Here is a 14283-nt window from a genome sequence, read left to right on the forward strand (position 1 = left end):
TTTTAAAAATCCCTATTACAGTTCAGAAGTGACCCTCCCCTTCTCTTCTGAGTACGTGCAATTTTAAAACTACAAGTCCCATAAGGCTAGTTTTCTCAAGTCGCCATCTTGGTACACCTTAGCGCGCATGTCGCCGGGAGAGGGCGCATTCGGAGCTAAGAAGCCCCGCCCCATATCAGCTTATTGGTCAAAGGGGCCGGCGGCGGGCTCACCGGTTGGCCACAGCGCCCGCCCGTCCGCCGCGTCGAACGGGGTCAGAGTGCGCGGAGGTGAGTCGGTGTGTTGTGGACTCGTGGCGGTGGTTGCTGCTTTTGAGGCGGCCGGGAACGGGCGGTGGGGAGCGGGCGGAGCTGGCACAGCCTCTGCCTGACCGGCGCCACAGTCGGCGCGGGCCGTGCCCGCCGCCATCAACTGCCCTGAGCGCCTGCTGAGGCAGAGGGAGACGTCGGGGCCTGCACCCGGAGGGAGCCTGCCGCGCTAGCCCCTAGGAGGGGGCGTTGCCATGGCGACAGCCTCTCCCGCAGCTGACGGGGGGCGGGGGCGGCCCTGGGAAGGAGGGCTGGTCTCCTGGCCCCCTGCCCCTCCCCTTACCATCCCCTGGACTTGGTTGGGTCCGAGCTGGGGGCAACACCCTGGGGTGGGTGATGCTAATTATCCCCCCCCCCCATTGGGCCCTGGCTAATGCATGCTGGGTGTGGAGTCGTGGTGTGCACGGTCTGTGTAGCCTGGGGTGTTTGTCCGTGTGCTCACCTTGGATGCATGATCTACTGAGTAACGTTCTGGTGAAGAGGGAGTGGGGCAGGGTTTTGCAAGACAGACTGGGTGAATTGACTTCTTACTTGGGATTACTAGAAAAGAGGAAGAGAAATTTGACCAGAGAGATTAGAAACAAAGCAAGGAGACAGAAAACCCCAACACATGCACACACACAGGTTAGCAGTTTAGCTCTGTAAATCTGAAGCGCTGGAAGTAGAGATGGTGAAAGGAGTTTAAAAAAAAAAAAAAAAAAGGCCTAATCTGGCTGGCTTTGTTTGGTTTTGTACAAATGGTTCAGCAACAGGTGTTTTACTTTAAAAAGGCATGAACTTGGATACAGGCTTGGCTGAGAATTCTTGCAAAATATAACTGCTCCTTGGTGACTTGGGAGATGCTGGATGTGAACCTTTCATTGGGGTGTGGAGTTTGTCCTTAGGGCTGGATTTTGCAACAAACAGTGACCATGATTGTTTCTGCCCAGTTCTGTAGCGTTTGTTTTTAGACATTGCATCAGTTTCTGAGCATAAGAGCAGCAAAACATGAACCTCATTGGCTAAAGAGTATACTCTGTTTAACGATAGTAGATTGTGATTGGTTGAATGATTTTTGATTGTAGAGTTTTTACCAGCAATTGGCTTCATCAAGTTCTGATTTATTCTATCATATACAGCATACCTTGTTTTAGTGGGCTCGTTCTTGGAGCTTAAGTATATTATACCTGAATCCCCTACCATTTAAAAGTCAATTTATAAACAGGGATTTGGAGTGTGACTCCACTAATGTCTGTGATCTTGGTTAGAAACCCACTTGGCTGCCTTTCCTCAGGAGGTGCAGAGTGGGGGAAGGGAGCTGCCGGGAAGTGATTGATAAGGTTTCCTTTATGGATTCTGTGGTGCTTCACTGGAGCTCAGAGCACTTTGGCAATTTAAGCACTCCAAATTAAAAGCTCATTAACAATTCCTGCCCAAAGATCCTGTAAATAATCAGCTAGCTAGGTCATAGAGCTTGGTAAGAGCTCTCCTTCCAACTTGAAAATTCCAAATAAAGGTGCTTTTATTCCCTTTCATTTTGAAAAGTGTTTTCTCTGAGGTGGGGTAAGTTGGTGAATGGCCTTTCCCGAGGGGATTGAATTAGAATAAAGACTTAAATGTGTAAAAGGCAGAAAGGAATATGTTGGTTCCAATCATAGATGTTTCTATGGAGAGGGGATCACTAGCTTACAAAATAATCTCTGCAGCTTCTTGTCCTTTGGAAGATCTGAGTTAGGTTATAAATATGTTTATATTTTGACCCAGGATTTGGTTACCTTAACTTCCTTAGTACTTGAGGGAGACTTGGAAGTTTCTTGAAAGTATTTCCTGGCCTATATGGCCATTTGCAATATGATCTGTGGGTTTGTAGCAACAGACTCCTTCCTTAGTCCTGAGGCCTAGCCTCAATTCCTAAGTTCTAAGTATTGTCAGTGTTACTAAGTCTCCTTCTTTCCAGATAGAATTCTAACATTATCCTACAACCACTACTTTATGTTCTTTTTTCTCAGTCCAGGCTCAGATACTATAAATATTTGGGGTTTGTAGGAAGACTTGTTAAGATGAAAAGTATACTACTAAAGAACATGTTCATCATTCCAAAAGCAAATATAACCCTGATAGCTTCTGAAAGCTCTGTAAGGGCACTCTTTCCACATAGACAGCTTTATGCCAAATTTTGAGTTTAGGAATTTGAACCGTAGGGTAATCCTTAGTGGGGGTTTGATCTTTTGTATTGAAATAGACTTGTTGCAGAAATATTTGTTTGTCCACAGCATTGGGGCTTTCCAGCTCTCACAGAACCTTCACCATCCCCAGCTGCCAGTCTTGGCATCTTCGAAGTAAGAAGAGGTGAGAATTATGTTGCATTGTCAACTTTGGCTTGACTTCTTCCTTTTGGTGGGTGTGGAGTGGAGGTTGGTGCAGATTGTTTTTATGTAGCTTTTTCTGATAAGGCAGCATATGCTCAAAACCTATTGAAGTTCACTCAATGTTTGTGGAGTGAGAGTTGGAGGTAAGGGATTCAGACTCTCAAGTTCTGTCATGATTTCTGTAATGGGTATCTCATGAGCACTTAGTTTAGGTTCAGGATGGTTGAATAGAGGCAGAAAATAGTACTTTATCCTGAGAAATACACATCTTAATACAATTGGAAGAAACATGTTCATTTGGTTCTTAATAATGTATTTGAACAGAGCCTTTGGGACCTTAATTTGGGTTTTATGTCACCTTTGAGTAGATGGATAATCCTAACCTGTCTCCATTTTGCCAGGACCAGGGTCTGGTTAAGAAATTAGACTTAGGATTAGACTGGTGGTAGGTTGGTGGAGGGCGGGAAAAAGATGAGAAGTTGGCAAAATTTTTTGTAAAGGACAAGATAATAAATATTTGGGCTTCTGGGTCTCTGTCACAACTAGTTTATACAATTCTGCAGTTATGCATGAAAACAGCTATAGAGAGTGTGAAAATAAACATGGTTGTGTACCAATAAAACTTTATGTATAAAAACAGGTGGCTGGGCCGGATATTTAGCTCAGTGGTTCTATGCCTGCCTTGCAAGCACAAGGTCACAAGTTCGATCCCTGGTACCAAACAACAACAACAAAACAACAAGGTGCCAGGTGAATTTGGCCCATGAACCATAGTTTGGTGACCCCTAGATGAGACTTAACAGTAAGAAGCTGTTAAGTTTTAAGCAGTACATGATTGACATTAAATTTATGTTGTAGAAAGTTTGCTTTGATATTAGTGTTAAGAATGAATTGATGGGAATAGATAATACTGGAAGTAGAGAGACCGGTAAGGAGGCTGTGGCAGTTAACTTGGGTAGCATTGCGGCGGCGGGGGGGGGGATGTAGTGGGGATCGAACTCAGGACCTTGGGCTTACCGGGCAGGGATGGTGCTGCTGAGCTACATTCCTGGCAACTTTGGGTAGCATTATATGAATCTTTGCATACATGTGTATATTGGCTCTCTTTACTGACTTCTTGGTCATCTGTTGGAACTTAAAGGATGTCTACCAAAGAATGTGTCGGAAGTACAAGACAGAAAACATATAGAAAGGGAAAGTTGGTGTAGAATGAATTAAAAGATTTTGGGAACTATTTTCTATTAAAGGAAGTATAGAATAAATGGAACCCTGGGAGGGATCTTGGTTTAAGGACTTGTAGCTTAATGTCAGTTGCTTTGAACTTCTTGAACTGTATACACAGAAACTGACCCATATTTCTAAGCTTTCTAGGGAATTGTCCTCATTGTATATAAGCCCTACTCAGTCTCTCCTTTCCTTGTTCATAGCAGACTGATCACCTTTTCCTGAGTTTGGGAAGGTCCTCTAATTCAGTTATGGTGGTGTAGTTGGGCATAAAGAGCAAATAAAGTATTTGTTGAGTGTCTAATGGGTAGGTTAGAGCCCAGAGTCCTGTGCCTGCTTTTTTCCCTTTGTCTTCCTCTTCCTATGAGCCCTGGTGTGCTTGGATTGCTGGAGGGAAGCCTGTAGGTTTCTGATGGTATTTATATGACCTTGAACAAGTGACTCACTCTCTGAGTTTCACTTTCCTTAATTTTAAAGCGGAGATAATGGGACTTAATAGGGTTGGTTAAAGGCTTCAGTAAGGTATGTAAAGTTCTTAGCACAGTGTCTTGATATATTTCATTATGAATAATATTTCACACAATTAGTAATTATTTTAAAAAGTTAGGTGACTTGGCCTTTGGTTTAGTTTGTATTGGGTCTACACAGTTGTCATTTTGTCTATGTGACAGAAACATAGCACTTGGTGCGGAAGCACCAGGAGAAAGTTAAAAATAAAGTAAGGGACTGCTTTTCATAATGAAAATTTGCACACAGTAGGATTCCCATTCCCAGAACTTTCTTTATGGTGGACCTTTTTTCAGTGTAGTCCCAATGCCATGTGTAAAGTGAATTAAGTCAGCGGCTTCCCAAGAGAAATTCACCAGAGTGTGACCAGTCATTTCTCCCTGTCTGTCTGAGGTCATTTATTAGTGTTGCCACCCTTGTGGTCCTCTATTTTTGTGAAGTGTCTCTCCAGTGTTTTTTTTTTTTAATTGCTTTTCACTATTACTCTACGAAGGAGATCAGTTGGTCAGCATTTGTTTCCTTCCTATCATCTGAGGGAACTGAGGCCCAAGAAAGTTAAGTGAGTTGCCCAAGATCATGCTGTGAGGCACTGGAAATGCTAGTGCAGATTTGTCTCCAGATGAAATTGTGTTAGCTTATTGCAGTGATTTCTTTTCCCTTGAGTGACAGATACATAGAGATTGCAAAACTACAGTCTGTTGCAAGGCTTGTTTAGATCTACTAGGTTTGATTTGAGTTCTCCTTTATCCATTTGGTCCTGTTGGGTTTTAATTGTTGACTGCTAGGACTGGGCCTGCTGGGAAGCAGATTTCCTTTGGGTTGTTGTTTTTAGCCTTTCCTTCTTTGGGGACATTTCTTGGGGAGCCTTGGGTTACGAGGGATTGCTTTGATATGTTTAAAATTGTGCCTTTTGCCTCACAGCTACAGGTAAAATCAAAAGGCAGATAATTTATGGGAGTGTCAAAGCTGGCCGCTGGCACCTCAGGAGGCCATTAGTATGCCTGTTCAGACCCTCTGTGTCCTTGCAATTGATTCCTCTTTGCATGAGCCTGATTTGGGAAGCTGTAGATCTGTGGGTAGTGATTGGATGTGACAGTCCAAACACCGGTCCCTAAATTAATCCTTTTAATAGTATTCTGGCAGCTCTCTCTCTCTCTCTTTCTCTCTCTCTGAGACAGAATGGGTGGGCTTGGAGAAGGATGAGAAAGAAAAGAACCTTTGTTTGGTGCTTGGGCTGTGTGCTATTCTGGCATGTTCTAATTCCAGAGCAGTTGGCATCATGATTTTAGGCATGTTAATTCATTCAGGCCTTTATTCACACTTTGTGCCTGGCCCTGTGTGAGGAGCTGGGAACACATGAATGAATAAAGTGTAGTCCTTTCCCTTAAAGATCTAATTCAGCATCTCTCAGGCTTTTAAAATGCATTCATGGGTTGGGGATGTAGTTCAGTGGCAGAGCACTTGCCTAGCATGTCCAAGACCCTGGGTTTGATCCCCAGCACCATTAAAGGGGAAAAAATGCATTCACCATGTGGATTAAAAAACTAACATCTAGGGCCGGGGATGTAGTTCAGTGGTGACGCACCTGCCTGGCAAGTCCAAGGTCTTGAGTTCAATTCCTAGTACTGAAAAAAACAAAAAAGACCCAAAAAACCAACATCTTGCTTTTCTTTAACGCTGTATGTATTTAAAAATGTGTGAAAGGTCCTGACAAAAAAACAAATCAAAGAATTATATCAAATGTGTTTTTTTACACACATGTGCACACATCTGCCTATACTGGTGTCTTCCAGTCTTTCCCCCTAACTCTGAAAATTACTACTAGTAGGAGAAACAAATATCTGACACCTTACCATATAAACTTGCCATGTGTGGTGGTGTGTACCTGTAATCCGAGCTACTCAGGAGGCTGAGGCAGAAAGATTATAAATTTGAGTCCAGCCTGGTTAACTTAGCAATTTGGTGAGATCCTATCTCAAAAAATACAAAGTAGTGGAGATACATCTCAATGCAGAGGCCCTGGGTTCAGTCCTCAGTACCACAAAACTAAACAAGCTGTTACTGGGTCGAACTTAAGCATTTAACTTTATGATGGAGTATCCGAGAAAGCTACTAAAAGGAAATTTGTGCTGGATTTTGAAGGAGTGATAATTTCTGTAGTGAAAAATGAAAGTGTACTCCAAAACCAAGGGAGTAGCATTTGTCAAGGCATAGATAGTAAGAGGAAACAGCATATTAGTGACCTGAGCAAGAGCTGACTGTAACCTGTGTCTCCTGTCAGTTTCTCACCCTGTAAGATGGGGAAGATTTGCACCTCTACAGTTGTGTTTAAGAAAAGGCTTTGAAAAAAAAGCAAAGGCTTTGAGCTCTTCTTGCTGCAGTTGCTTTAATCCAAGGCACCCCTTCCTGTTTCTGATTTTATGATCAGGCCTGTAATTTGTTTTTCTTTTTAAAATATAAAACATTATAGCTAGGGATGTGGTGTGCACCTGTAGTCCCAATTATCTGAGAGACTGAGTCAGAACAATTTCAAGTTCAAGTCTAGTCTGGGCAATTATAGTGACTTACTGAGACCCTGTCTCTAAATTAAAAAATTAAAAAGGGTTGGGGATGTAGCTCAGTGTGAAGACCCTGGGTTCAATTCCCAGTACCACACAACATACACAGTATTTTAAATAAATATAAATTATTATGAGAACAAATTTGTATGATTTAAACAGATTTAATTATTGTTTAAGATTGAGTTACTTTTGGTTAAAATCACACCTTACCTCAAAAGAATAATTGAAGTTGATATGCATTGTTAGTCCTGTGGCTGATGGGTGAATCAGTCAAGTGGTGGAAATGTGGGCCATCAGACATGGTAGAGGGAAACAGAGCCCTAACGAGTTGAGTGCCTCTGAGCCTTACTGTCCTCATGTGTAAAATGTAAATAGTTACCTATTTTGCTTGTAGGAGGATTAAATGGGCTAAACTATATAAATAACTAACAGTGCCTGGCTTATAGGAGCTTTTCAGAAAATAATATTTCCCTTTCTTTGATCTCCTACATTAACAATAGTAGCTTCATTTATTGAGCTGTTACTGTTGTGCAAAGCATTGTATAACTGAATCAAATGTAAAGATTCAGGTATTATTAAAGTATTGTTATAGCTAGTATTAAAGAATATATACTGGAGTCAGGATTTTTTTGGGGCGGTTACTGGGGGATTGAACTCCGGACCTTTCGCTTGCCAGGCAAGCACAGCGCCACTGAGCTAAATCCCTGGCCTAGAAATTTTTTTTTTTTGACAACACTTTTTTTTTTTTTTTTTTTTTGGTACCGGAGATCGAACTCAGGTCCTTGTGGTTGCTGGACAGGCGGTGGAACCACTGAGCTAAATCCCCGGTCCTTTTTTTTTTTTTTTGAGACAAGGTCTTACTATGTAGTTCAGGCTGGCCTTGTATTCACTGTATAGTCCAGGATGGCCTTGAAAGCATGTTGATTCTCCTGCCTTGGCCTCCCAAGTGCTGGGATTACAGGTGTGCACCACCACGCCCAGCCCTAATCAAGATTTGAACATAGGTTGGTCTAATATCAGTGTTTTAATAAGTCGATTGTATAGCTGCTTCAACACCAGTTCTCCATTTTGGAAGCAGGAGTATAAAAAGGTATTTGAAGTTCAGGATACTGTTGTTCTGTAGATGCCATCTAAAAGTGTGGGAAGTACTTAAAGGGATGAGCATCCCGTGTCCTCCATCTCTACTTTCCTTGTGGTGTGTTGGGAAACAAGGCTTTGTGCTGCCTTGTGTATGATGGAACAGCAGCTGACTTTCAGGACTCTGCAAAGAGATGTCTTCCAACTTTGGTCCCTGGAAAAAGTATGTCTCAGCTAGTGGGAATGGCTTATTGTTTACAAATAGCAGGCAGATCAAACAATTGCCTTTTTTAATGTTCTGCGATGAGCTGCTGAGATGGGATGGGGTATTTGAGGGGAAAGCCAGCTTGCTGTGGCTTGTGATGGTGCCATCAGGATTTGGTGTTCCTGAAGACCCTTGGTGACTTTGGCTTTGCTGGTAGTTTGGGATCAGCACCTTCTTCTCATATTGAGGGGCTTTCCCTAACCCTGCGTTGGAGCAGATGTTGCTGTACCAATAGGCAGAGGCAGTGACAGGCTGCAAAGAGGACTCTTCTTGAGGTGAGGACCTCAACAAAAGAGTTCTGCTTCGTTTCCACTTTGCAGCCATCTGAAAGTCACATAGAGGTTTCAGGGCTCGTGAGGCTTTATTTTGTGTCCAACCCATAGCATTTACCTAACTAGACAGAGCCCTCAGGCTTCTGCCTCTTCTGTGAGACGGCAGGGAAGCTTGGAGAATGAGTGGTAAAGCTTGTTCTTTGCATTGGAGTGGTGGCCTGGGACCCTGGTAGTGGAGTCCAGAGCCCTGGTTTCTCTTCTTTCTCTTTCTTGCTGTGTGGACCTTGGGCAGTCTTCTCTTCTAGGGCTTCTTTTTCCCTGGTGGCTTCTTAGCTTGTCTTTTACCTTTGACAGTCTGGTTTTCACGGAAGGTACTCTGGCAGTAGGGATGCATTCGTTAGATTGAAGATTATAACTTTGAAAAGTATGCAATTTATTTGTCTTTCTCAGACTATTTTTTAGCTGCTTAAGACAAACCCTGGTATTGAGTGAGTTCCAGATAGGCAGTCTTTGTTGTTGCTTCTGCAGTTTAGGTGCTTGAGATTTGATACTATGAGTCAGACCTGGTCAGGGAACTGAAAAGGTTACTGCTCTTAGTGGTCCAGGTGCATCGAGTCAGTTGGGTTAAGAATCTGCCTCTGGTACCTTGGAATTTCCCTGGAATGTACCCTAGCTTGTCAATCTAACTTTTAATGGCATGGATTGAATTCAGGGATGGTATCAACCTAGAGATTCTGAATCCGTGTGGCTGGGGAGGTGGAGTGGGAGTAGACCATATGTTTCCTGATGGGCTTCTCTTTTTGTCCCATCCCTGAGGCTCCCTGGCCTGTGTATGTGAATGTTGAAGAATGACCCTTCCCTCCACCCTCCCTTTCCCCTCTCGTAATGGAGGCTATAAAATGTCTATTTACCCAAGACACCAGAACGACTCCTCTGTGGTCCCACTAATCTGGTGATTTGGTGCTTCTTTGGTCTCTCAGGTAAATACAGATTGAGTCTTTTTATAAAGGCATATTATTTCCCTCATTAAATGTGTGTCTTGGCACATGTGTTATTTACCTGATAGACAGTAATGCCTGCAGAGGAGCCATTGGTGTCTGTTGTGTAAATACTCTGCACAGAGACCATCCTCCAGGGGCTGTGGTGCAGGCCTGTTCTCCAAATCAGGCTGGCCCCAGGGCTGTCCCTATTTATCCCTCCCTTGTTCCCACTGGGGGCTGATCCCCTCATTTTGAAGAAAGAATCATTCATTTTCTCTCTTGCCATAGGCTGCTTACTACTTGTAATTTGCTAGGAGAAGGAAAAAGATGTCTGAGAATAAATGTTTGTATAAACCTTGATCTCTGGTAAAAGATAGTTTGTAGAAATACAGAGAATTATAAACTTTTTTTGAATCTCACCCCTCTACTAGATACTTAAAAGTCTCCATCTGTGTTACAAGGCGTAGATTTATATTCTGTAAACCTGTAACTAAAATATAAAGACATCAATAAAAAAGAGATGTTCTAAGCTACTAGGGGTACAAGAGCTGCTGCAGGGAGTATGGGAGTATTTCTTAAGAAGGCTGTAGGGGGCCCACAGTGCCAGTGAGGTGGGTGTTGAGTGGGGGCTTTTCTCATGGAGACCTGGCTGGAGAGAGTGAGAGACTCTTTGGGCTGAGGTATGCTTTGAGGGTTGCCTCTGGGAGAGCACCTTCAGTGGGCACTATGGGGAGACCTCTCCCTCATATACCACCTGTTTTTTGTTTTTTTAAATCACGTTGCATGTGGAATTTATTTTATTTACTTATTAGTGTTGAAGATCAAACCCAGGGTCTTATGCATGCTAGGCAAATGCTTTATCATTCCCAGCTATACTCCCAGCCCTGCATATGAATCTAAAAATAATTTTTTAAAAGTTTAAAACAGCCCAAATTTATATAAAAGTTGGAAGTACAGTACAAATAATTTTTTCCTGAACCATTTGAAGGTTAAGGTCCCAAACTAATGCCCGATCACCCTGAATACTTTGCATGTATTTCCTGCAAGGATGTTTTCTTATCTGACCATTGTACAACCATCAGAATCAGGAAATTAATATTATACATTAACTCTAGCTAACTCACAGATCCCATTCAAATTTTGCCACTTGTCCTAGGAATATCCTTTAAAGCATTTGTGGAATATCTTTTAAAGCATCCTTAAAGCATCTGTGGTTCAGAATTGTGAATTGTATTTAGTTATCAATTCTCTTCAGTCTCCTTTAGACTTTCCTCAGTAAACTTACCTTGACTTTGGTGATCTTGCTATTTTTGAACATTACAGGCTGGTAGTGTAGATTGTGCCTCAATTAGAGTTTGTTTGATATTTTCTCATTAGATTTAAGTTATGCCTCTTCAGCTGGAGTGTCACAGAAATGATGCTTTCTTTTTCTAAATGCATCCTTTTAGATAGCATGCAATTTTGATTTATCCAATTATTAATGATTTTGTTGTTGTTGTTGTTTTGGCTTTTTTTGAGACAGTCTTGCTGTATAGTTCAGGCTGGCCTTGAATTCACTATGTAGCCCAGGCTGGCCTCAAACTCACAGCAATCCTCCTGCCTCAGCCTCTCAAGTGCTGGGATTACAGGTGTGCACTACCATGCGCACATGCCTGGAATTGATGTTTATTTTTGATCAGTGGATTAAAGTGATGTCTGCTAGGCTTCTCCATTATAAGATTACTTCCTGTTATAATTGGTAAGTAATTTGTGGGGCGATACAGTACAATGAATCTATTTAAATATCCCTTGATAAAATTTAGTTATATTTATTTATTTATGGACTCATTGTTTCTAAGTTGCTTCAGTGCCTTATTTTCCATTATGCCCATTATTTATTGGTCAGTGGGAGTCCCTTTGAGGTGTCTTTGTGTCCTTTTGGTATGTTCCCATACTTCTTTGAGCATTTCTCGCTTTCTGGTAGAACAGGATGTTCCAAGCTTGTCTTGTACTTTTAACCTACCACAGTCTGGAATCAGCCATTTCTCCAAGGAGTTCTGGTTCTTTCAGTGGAGAATGGTATTTAGAAGGCAACAGAGTGTTAGGTGTGGTCATTGCTATTGAGTGTTGCTGGTCTCTGACTATTCTTTAGACAGAGCTGAAAAATTTATATGCATATGTGGATCTATTTGTGTGTGAGAACAGATATTCCTCATTTAACAGCGTACCTGTTTAACTGCTGTTCGGACTTGTGACTGAGGCATGCTGTTTGGACTTAGAACCTGCTACTCAGACTTACAACCTGTCTTTTTTTTTTCATGTGTTTCTGTACCTCTTGTTTATAGAGCCTCAGTGTCTTTTTTTTGGTACAGTACATCTTGTGTTATAATTTTTGCTGGTTGTACTGTACATTACAGTACTATATTTTTATGTTCTGTTATACAGATAAAAGCAAAGTCATCAAGTTGGAGTTTCCTTTGACTGTTTCTTCATTCTGAATATTGTAATGTACATACTATATATATATATATATATATATATATATATATATATATATACAGTTCCTTATTTAGCAACCAGTTCACCTAATGACCTAGACGCAGGACTGGAACTTGGTTGTTAAATGAGGAATGTTTATATATATAAATATACATACAGTATTTATATTTACATCTACAATTATATATCCATATATGTATCAGAAACCATGAGATCTCACTCTTAACTGCCAATTTCAATCTCTCATCACAGATTTTCTTTATTTCCATATTTTAAGTCATTTCCCTAACAGCGAGAAACTTGGTTCTCGTTATCCTTGATATACACACTTTGCTCAGTTCCTCCGTATTTAACTCATCTCCCGTTGCTGGCCACTGTCCTTTACCCTTCATGATTGCCTCTTTTATACATTAGACCACCCTCATTGTGAATGCCCTCCACACCCACCCTTGGTCTAACATGTTTTTACAGCTTCCCACCTCTTCATAGATGCCGCCTTCACCCTGCCTGGGCTCTGACGCACCCCTTACCCTTTTGGCTCTCCCAGCTGGTACAGATACTTGCTTTCTCCTGCTGCATTTAATGGCTTTAGGATTGAATTTTTTTCAGGAAAGAGAAATAGCTACTCTCTTTCTTCACTTGGGCTGAATTTGGGTTGTTATAAGTCAAGGAAGTATGGGACCCAGTGACTACTGACATGTGGAGGGTTAGCTTCCTAAGGTCTGTTCTTAAGATTTTTCTAAAAGAGATGCTTTTTGATGTAGGTGAAATCAGGTGGGAAAACAAGGCTTATAGGCAATAAGACCTCTAGACATCAATGTGTTGTCCATAGATGAGTTAGGAGATAGATAGATACATAGATAGATAGATAGATAGATAGATAGATAGATAATGGAATGACCTAGGGGAGGTCTAGAGCAGGAGATGTTGATGTAACTCCGTATGATGCCTTACATATTATTGGACTTAGAGACTCCAATTATGGGGATCCAGGATCGGCCAGGTTGGCATAGCCAATTGGATAGTAGTAGTTATAATATTAAGCTAATATTTTCTGAGCCGTTAGATGCTAGACACTTTTTAGTGCTTTACAAGTGTTGTCTCATTTCATTCTTAAAGTAGGTACTGTTACTATTGTCATTTTACAGGAGAGGAATTGAACAGAGCTTGCCCAAGGTGCTGTGGTTGGTAAGTGGTAAAGTCAGGACTGAAACCTGGAAGCCTTTGTTCATCGAGAAGCTTAATTGCCTGGGGTATTTGGCAGACAGGGTCAGGTTGACTATATATACTATATTTACTGTAGACAAATTGAGAAACATTAAGAGTTTTTAAAAGTCCTTGTACATGGTCTGACTTTGAGGAATTTGAGAAGAGTTCTAAGGCTGGAATGGGTGAGTGAGCACACTCATGTTCCATCTCAGTAAGGTTTCCCTTACTGTTCAGGAGTAGGTGAAGAGATGAGTTATTTTGGATTCTGACTTTCAAAGAGATATTGCCTTTGTCTACCTGGGCTGAGGAGTTTGGGCTGCTTTTGCAGGGAGGCTCTAAAGCAATGGTAAAAAGCGTTGTGCCTGTGCAGGATCCATGAAGAACATAGTTAAGATTTCTTTTGGTCTGCACACAGTCCCCATGACATCTTAGTATAGGGATAGGGAATTTGAATACCCACACTAGCATATATCTTGATAACTATGCAGGCAAATGACTGTGACTCATTTAGTGAGTCATGAGAGAGCTGAGAAGTGATACCTGGTATTGTCCTTTTCTGCTCAGGTAGTAGTGAAGTTCAGTGCCTTTGAGTATGTCCTGGAATTCACAGGGCACTGCCCCCCAGCCTGTGTGGAGGGAGCCTGGTGCTCACTTGCTTCCACTCAGAGGCAAGCCTTTGGTTCTGTGGGAAGGGTACTTCAGGAAGCATAAACTGGCCATTTCTGTATTGGGTGGTAAGATTTGGTGTTTGAGGATTAAAGTTAAGGGAAATTTGAGTATTGAGTATAAAACTGGGAAGGACACATAATTTCTACTTTTTTCCTTTTGAGGGAGGGTGCTGAAGTTATTTGTGAGTAAAACTTAGACTTTGATTTTTATATAGTATTTAGTCCTCTGATGAACAGACATACTGCAAATTTAAAGGGAAAATGTACAGGAAAAGTGATTGGAATTTTTTCTTTTTCTTTCTTTGTTTTTTTTGCACATGTTCACTCAGAACACTTTACTAGACTTTTAGCAATGCTCCCATTACTGCCACATCTGGGTTTTCTCT

The 14283-nt window shown here is 41.6% G+C and overlaps 1 protein-coding gene across 39 annotated transcripts in view; it reads left to right on the plus strand.

Annotated features, from left to right (window-relative positions):
- The first annotated feature begins 234 nt into the window (after positions 1-234).
- Eri3 (ERI1 exoribonuclease family member 3) overlaps positions 235-14283 on the plus strand; it is a 139846-nt gene continuing 125797 nt past the window's right edge. For 24 of the 39 annotated variants that reach the window (XR_002391723.2, XR_002391722.2, XR_015452622.1 and 21 more), the window contains exons 1-2: positions 276-637; positions 2561-2636. Coding sequence is in view for 22 of the 39 variants with exons in the window: in XM_021250753.2 (XP_021106412.2) it covers positions 503-637; positions 2561-2636 (211 nt within the window). In the remaining 17 variants the exon portion in view is untranslated. The other 15 variants (XM_004872885.4, XM_087214786.1, XM_021250772.2 and 12 more) reach the window with 13 other exon arrangements.

The sequence above is a fragment of the Heterocephalus glaber genome, unplaced genomic scaffold (genome assembly GCF_053883595.1).
Source record: "Heterocephalus glaber isolate CG9 unplaced genomic scaffold, H.glaber_assembly_v1.0 deba00001451, whole genome shotgun sequence".
NCBI lineage: Eukaryota > Metazoa > Chordata > Mammalia > Rodentia > Bathyergidae > Heterocephalus > Heterocephalus glaber.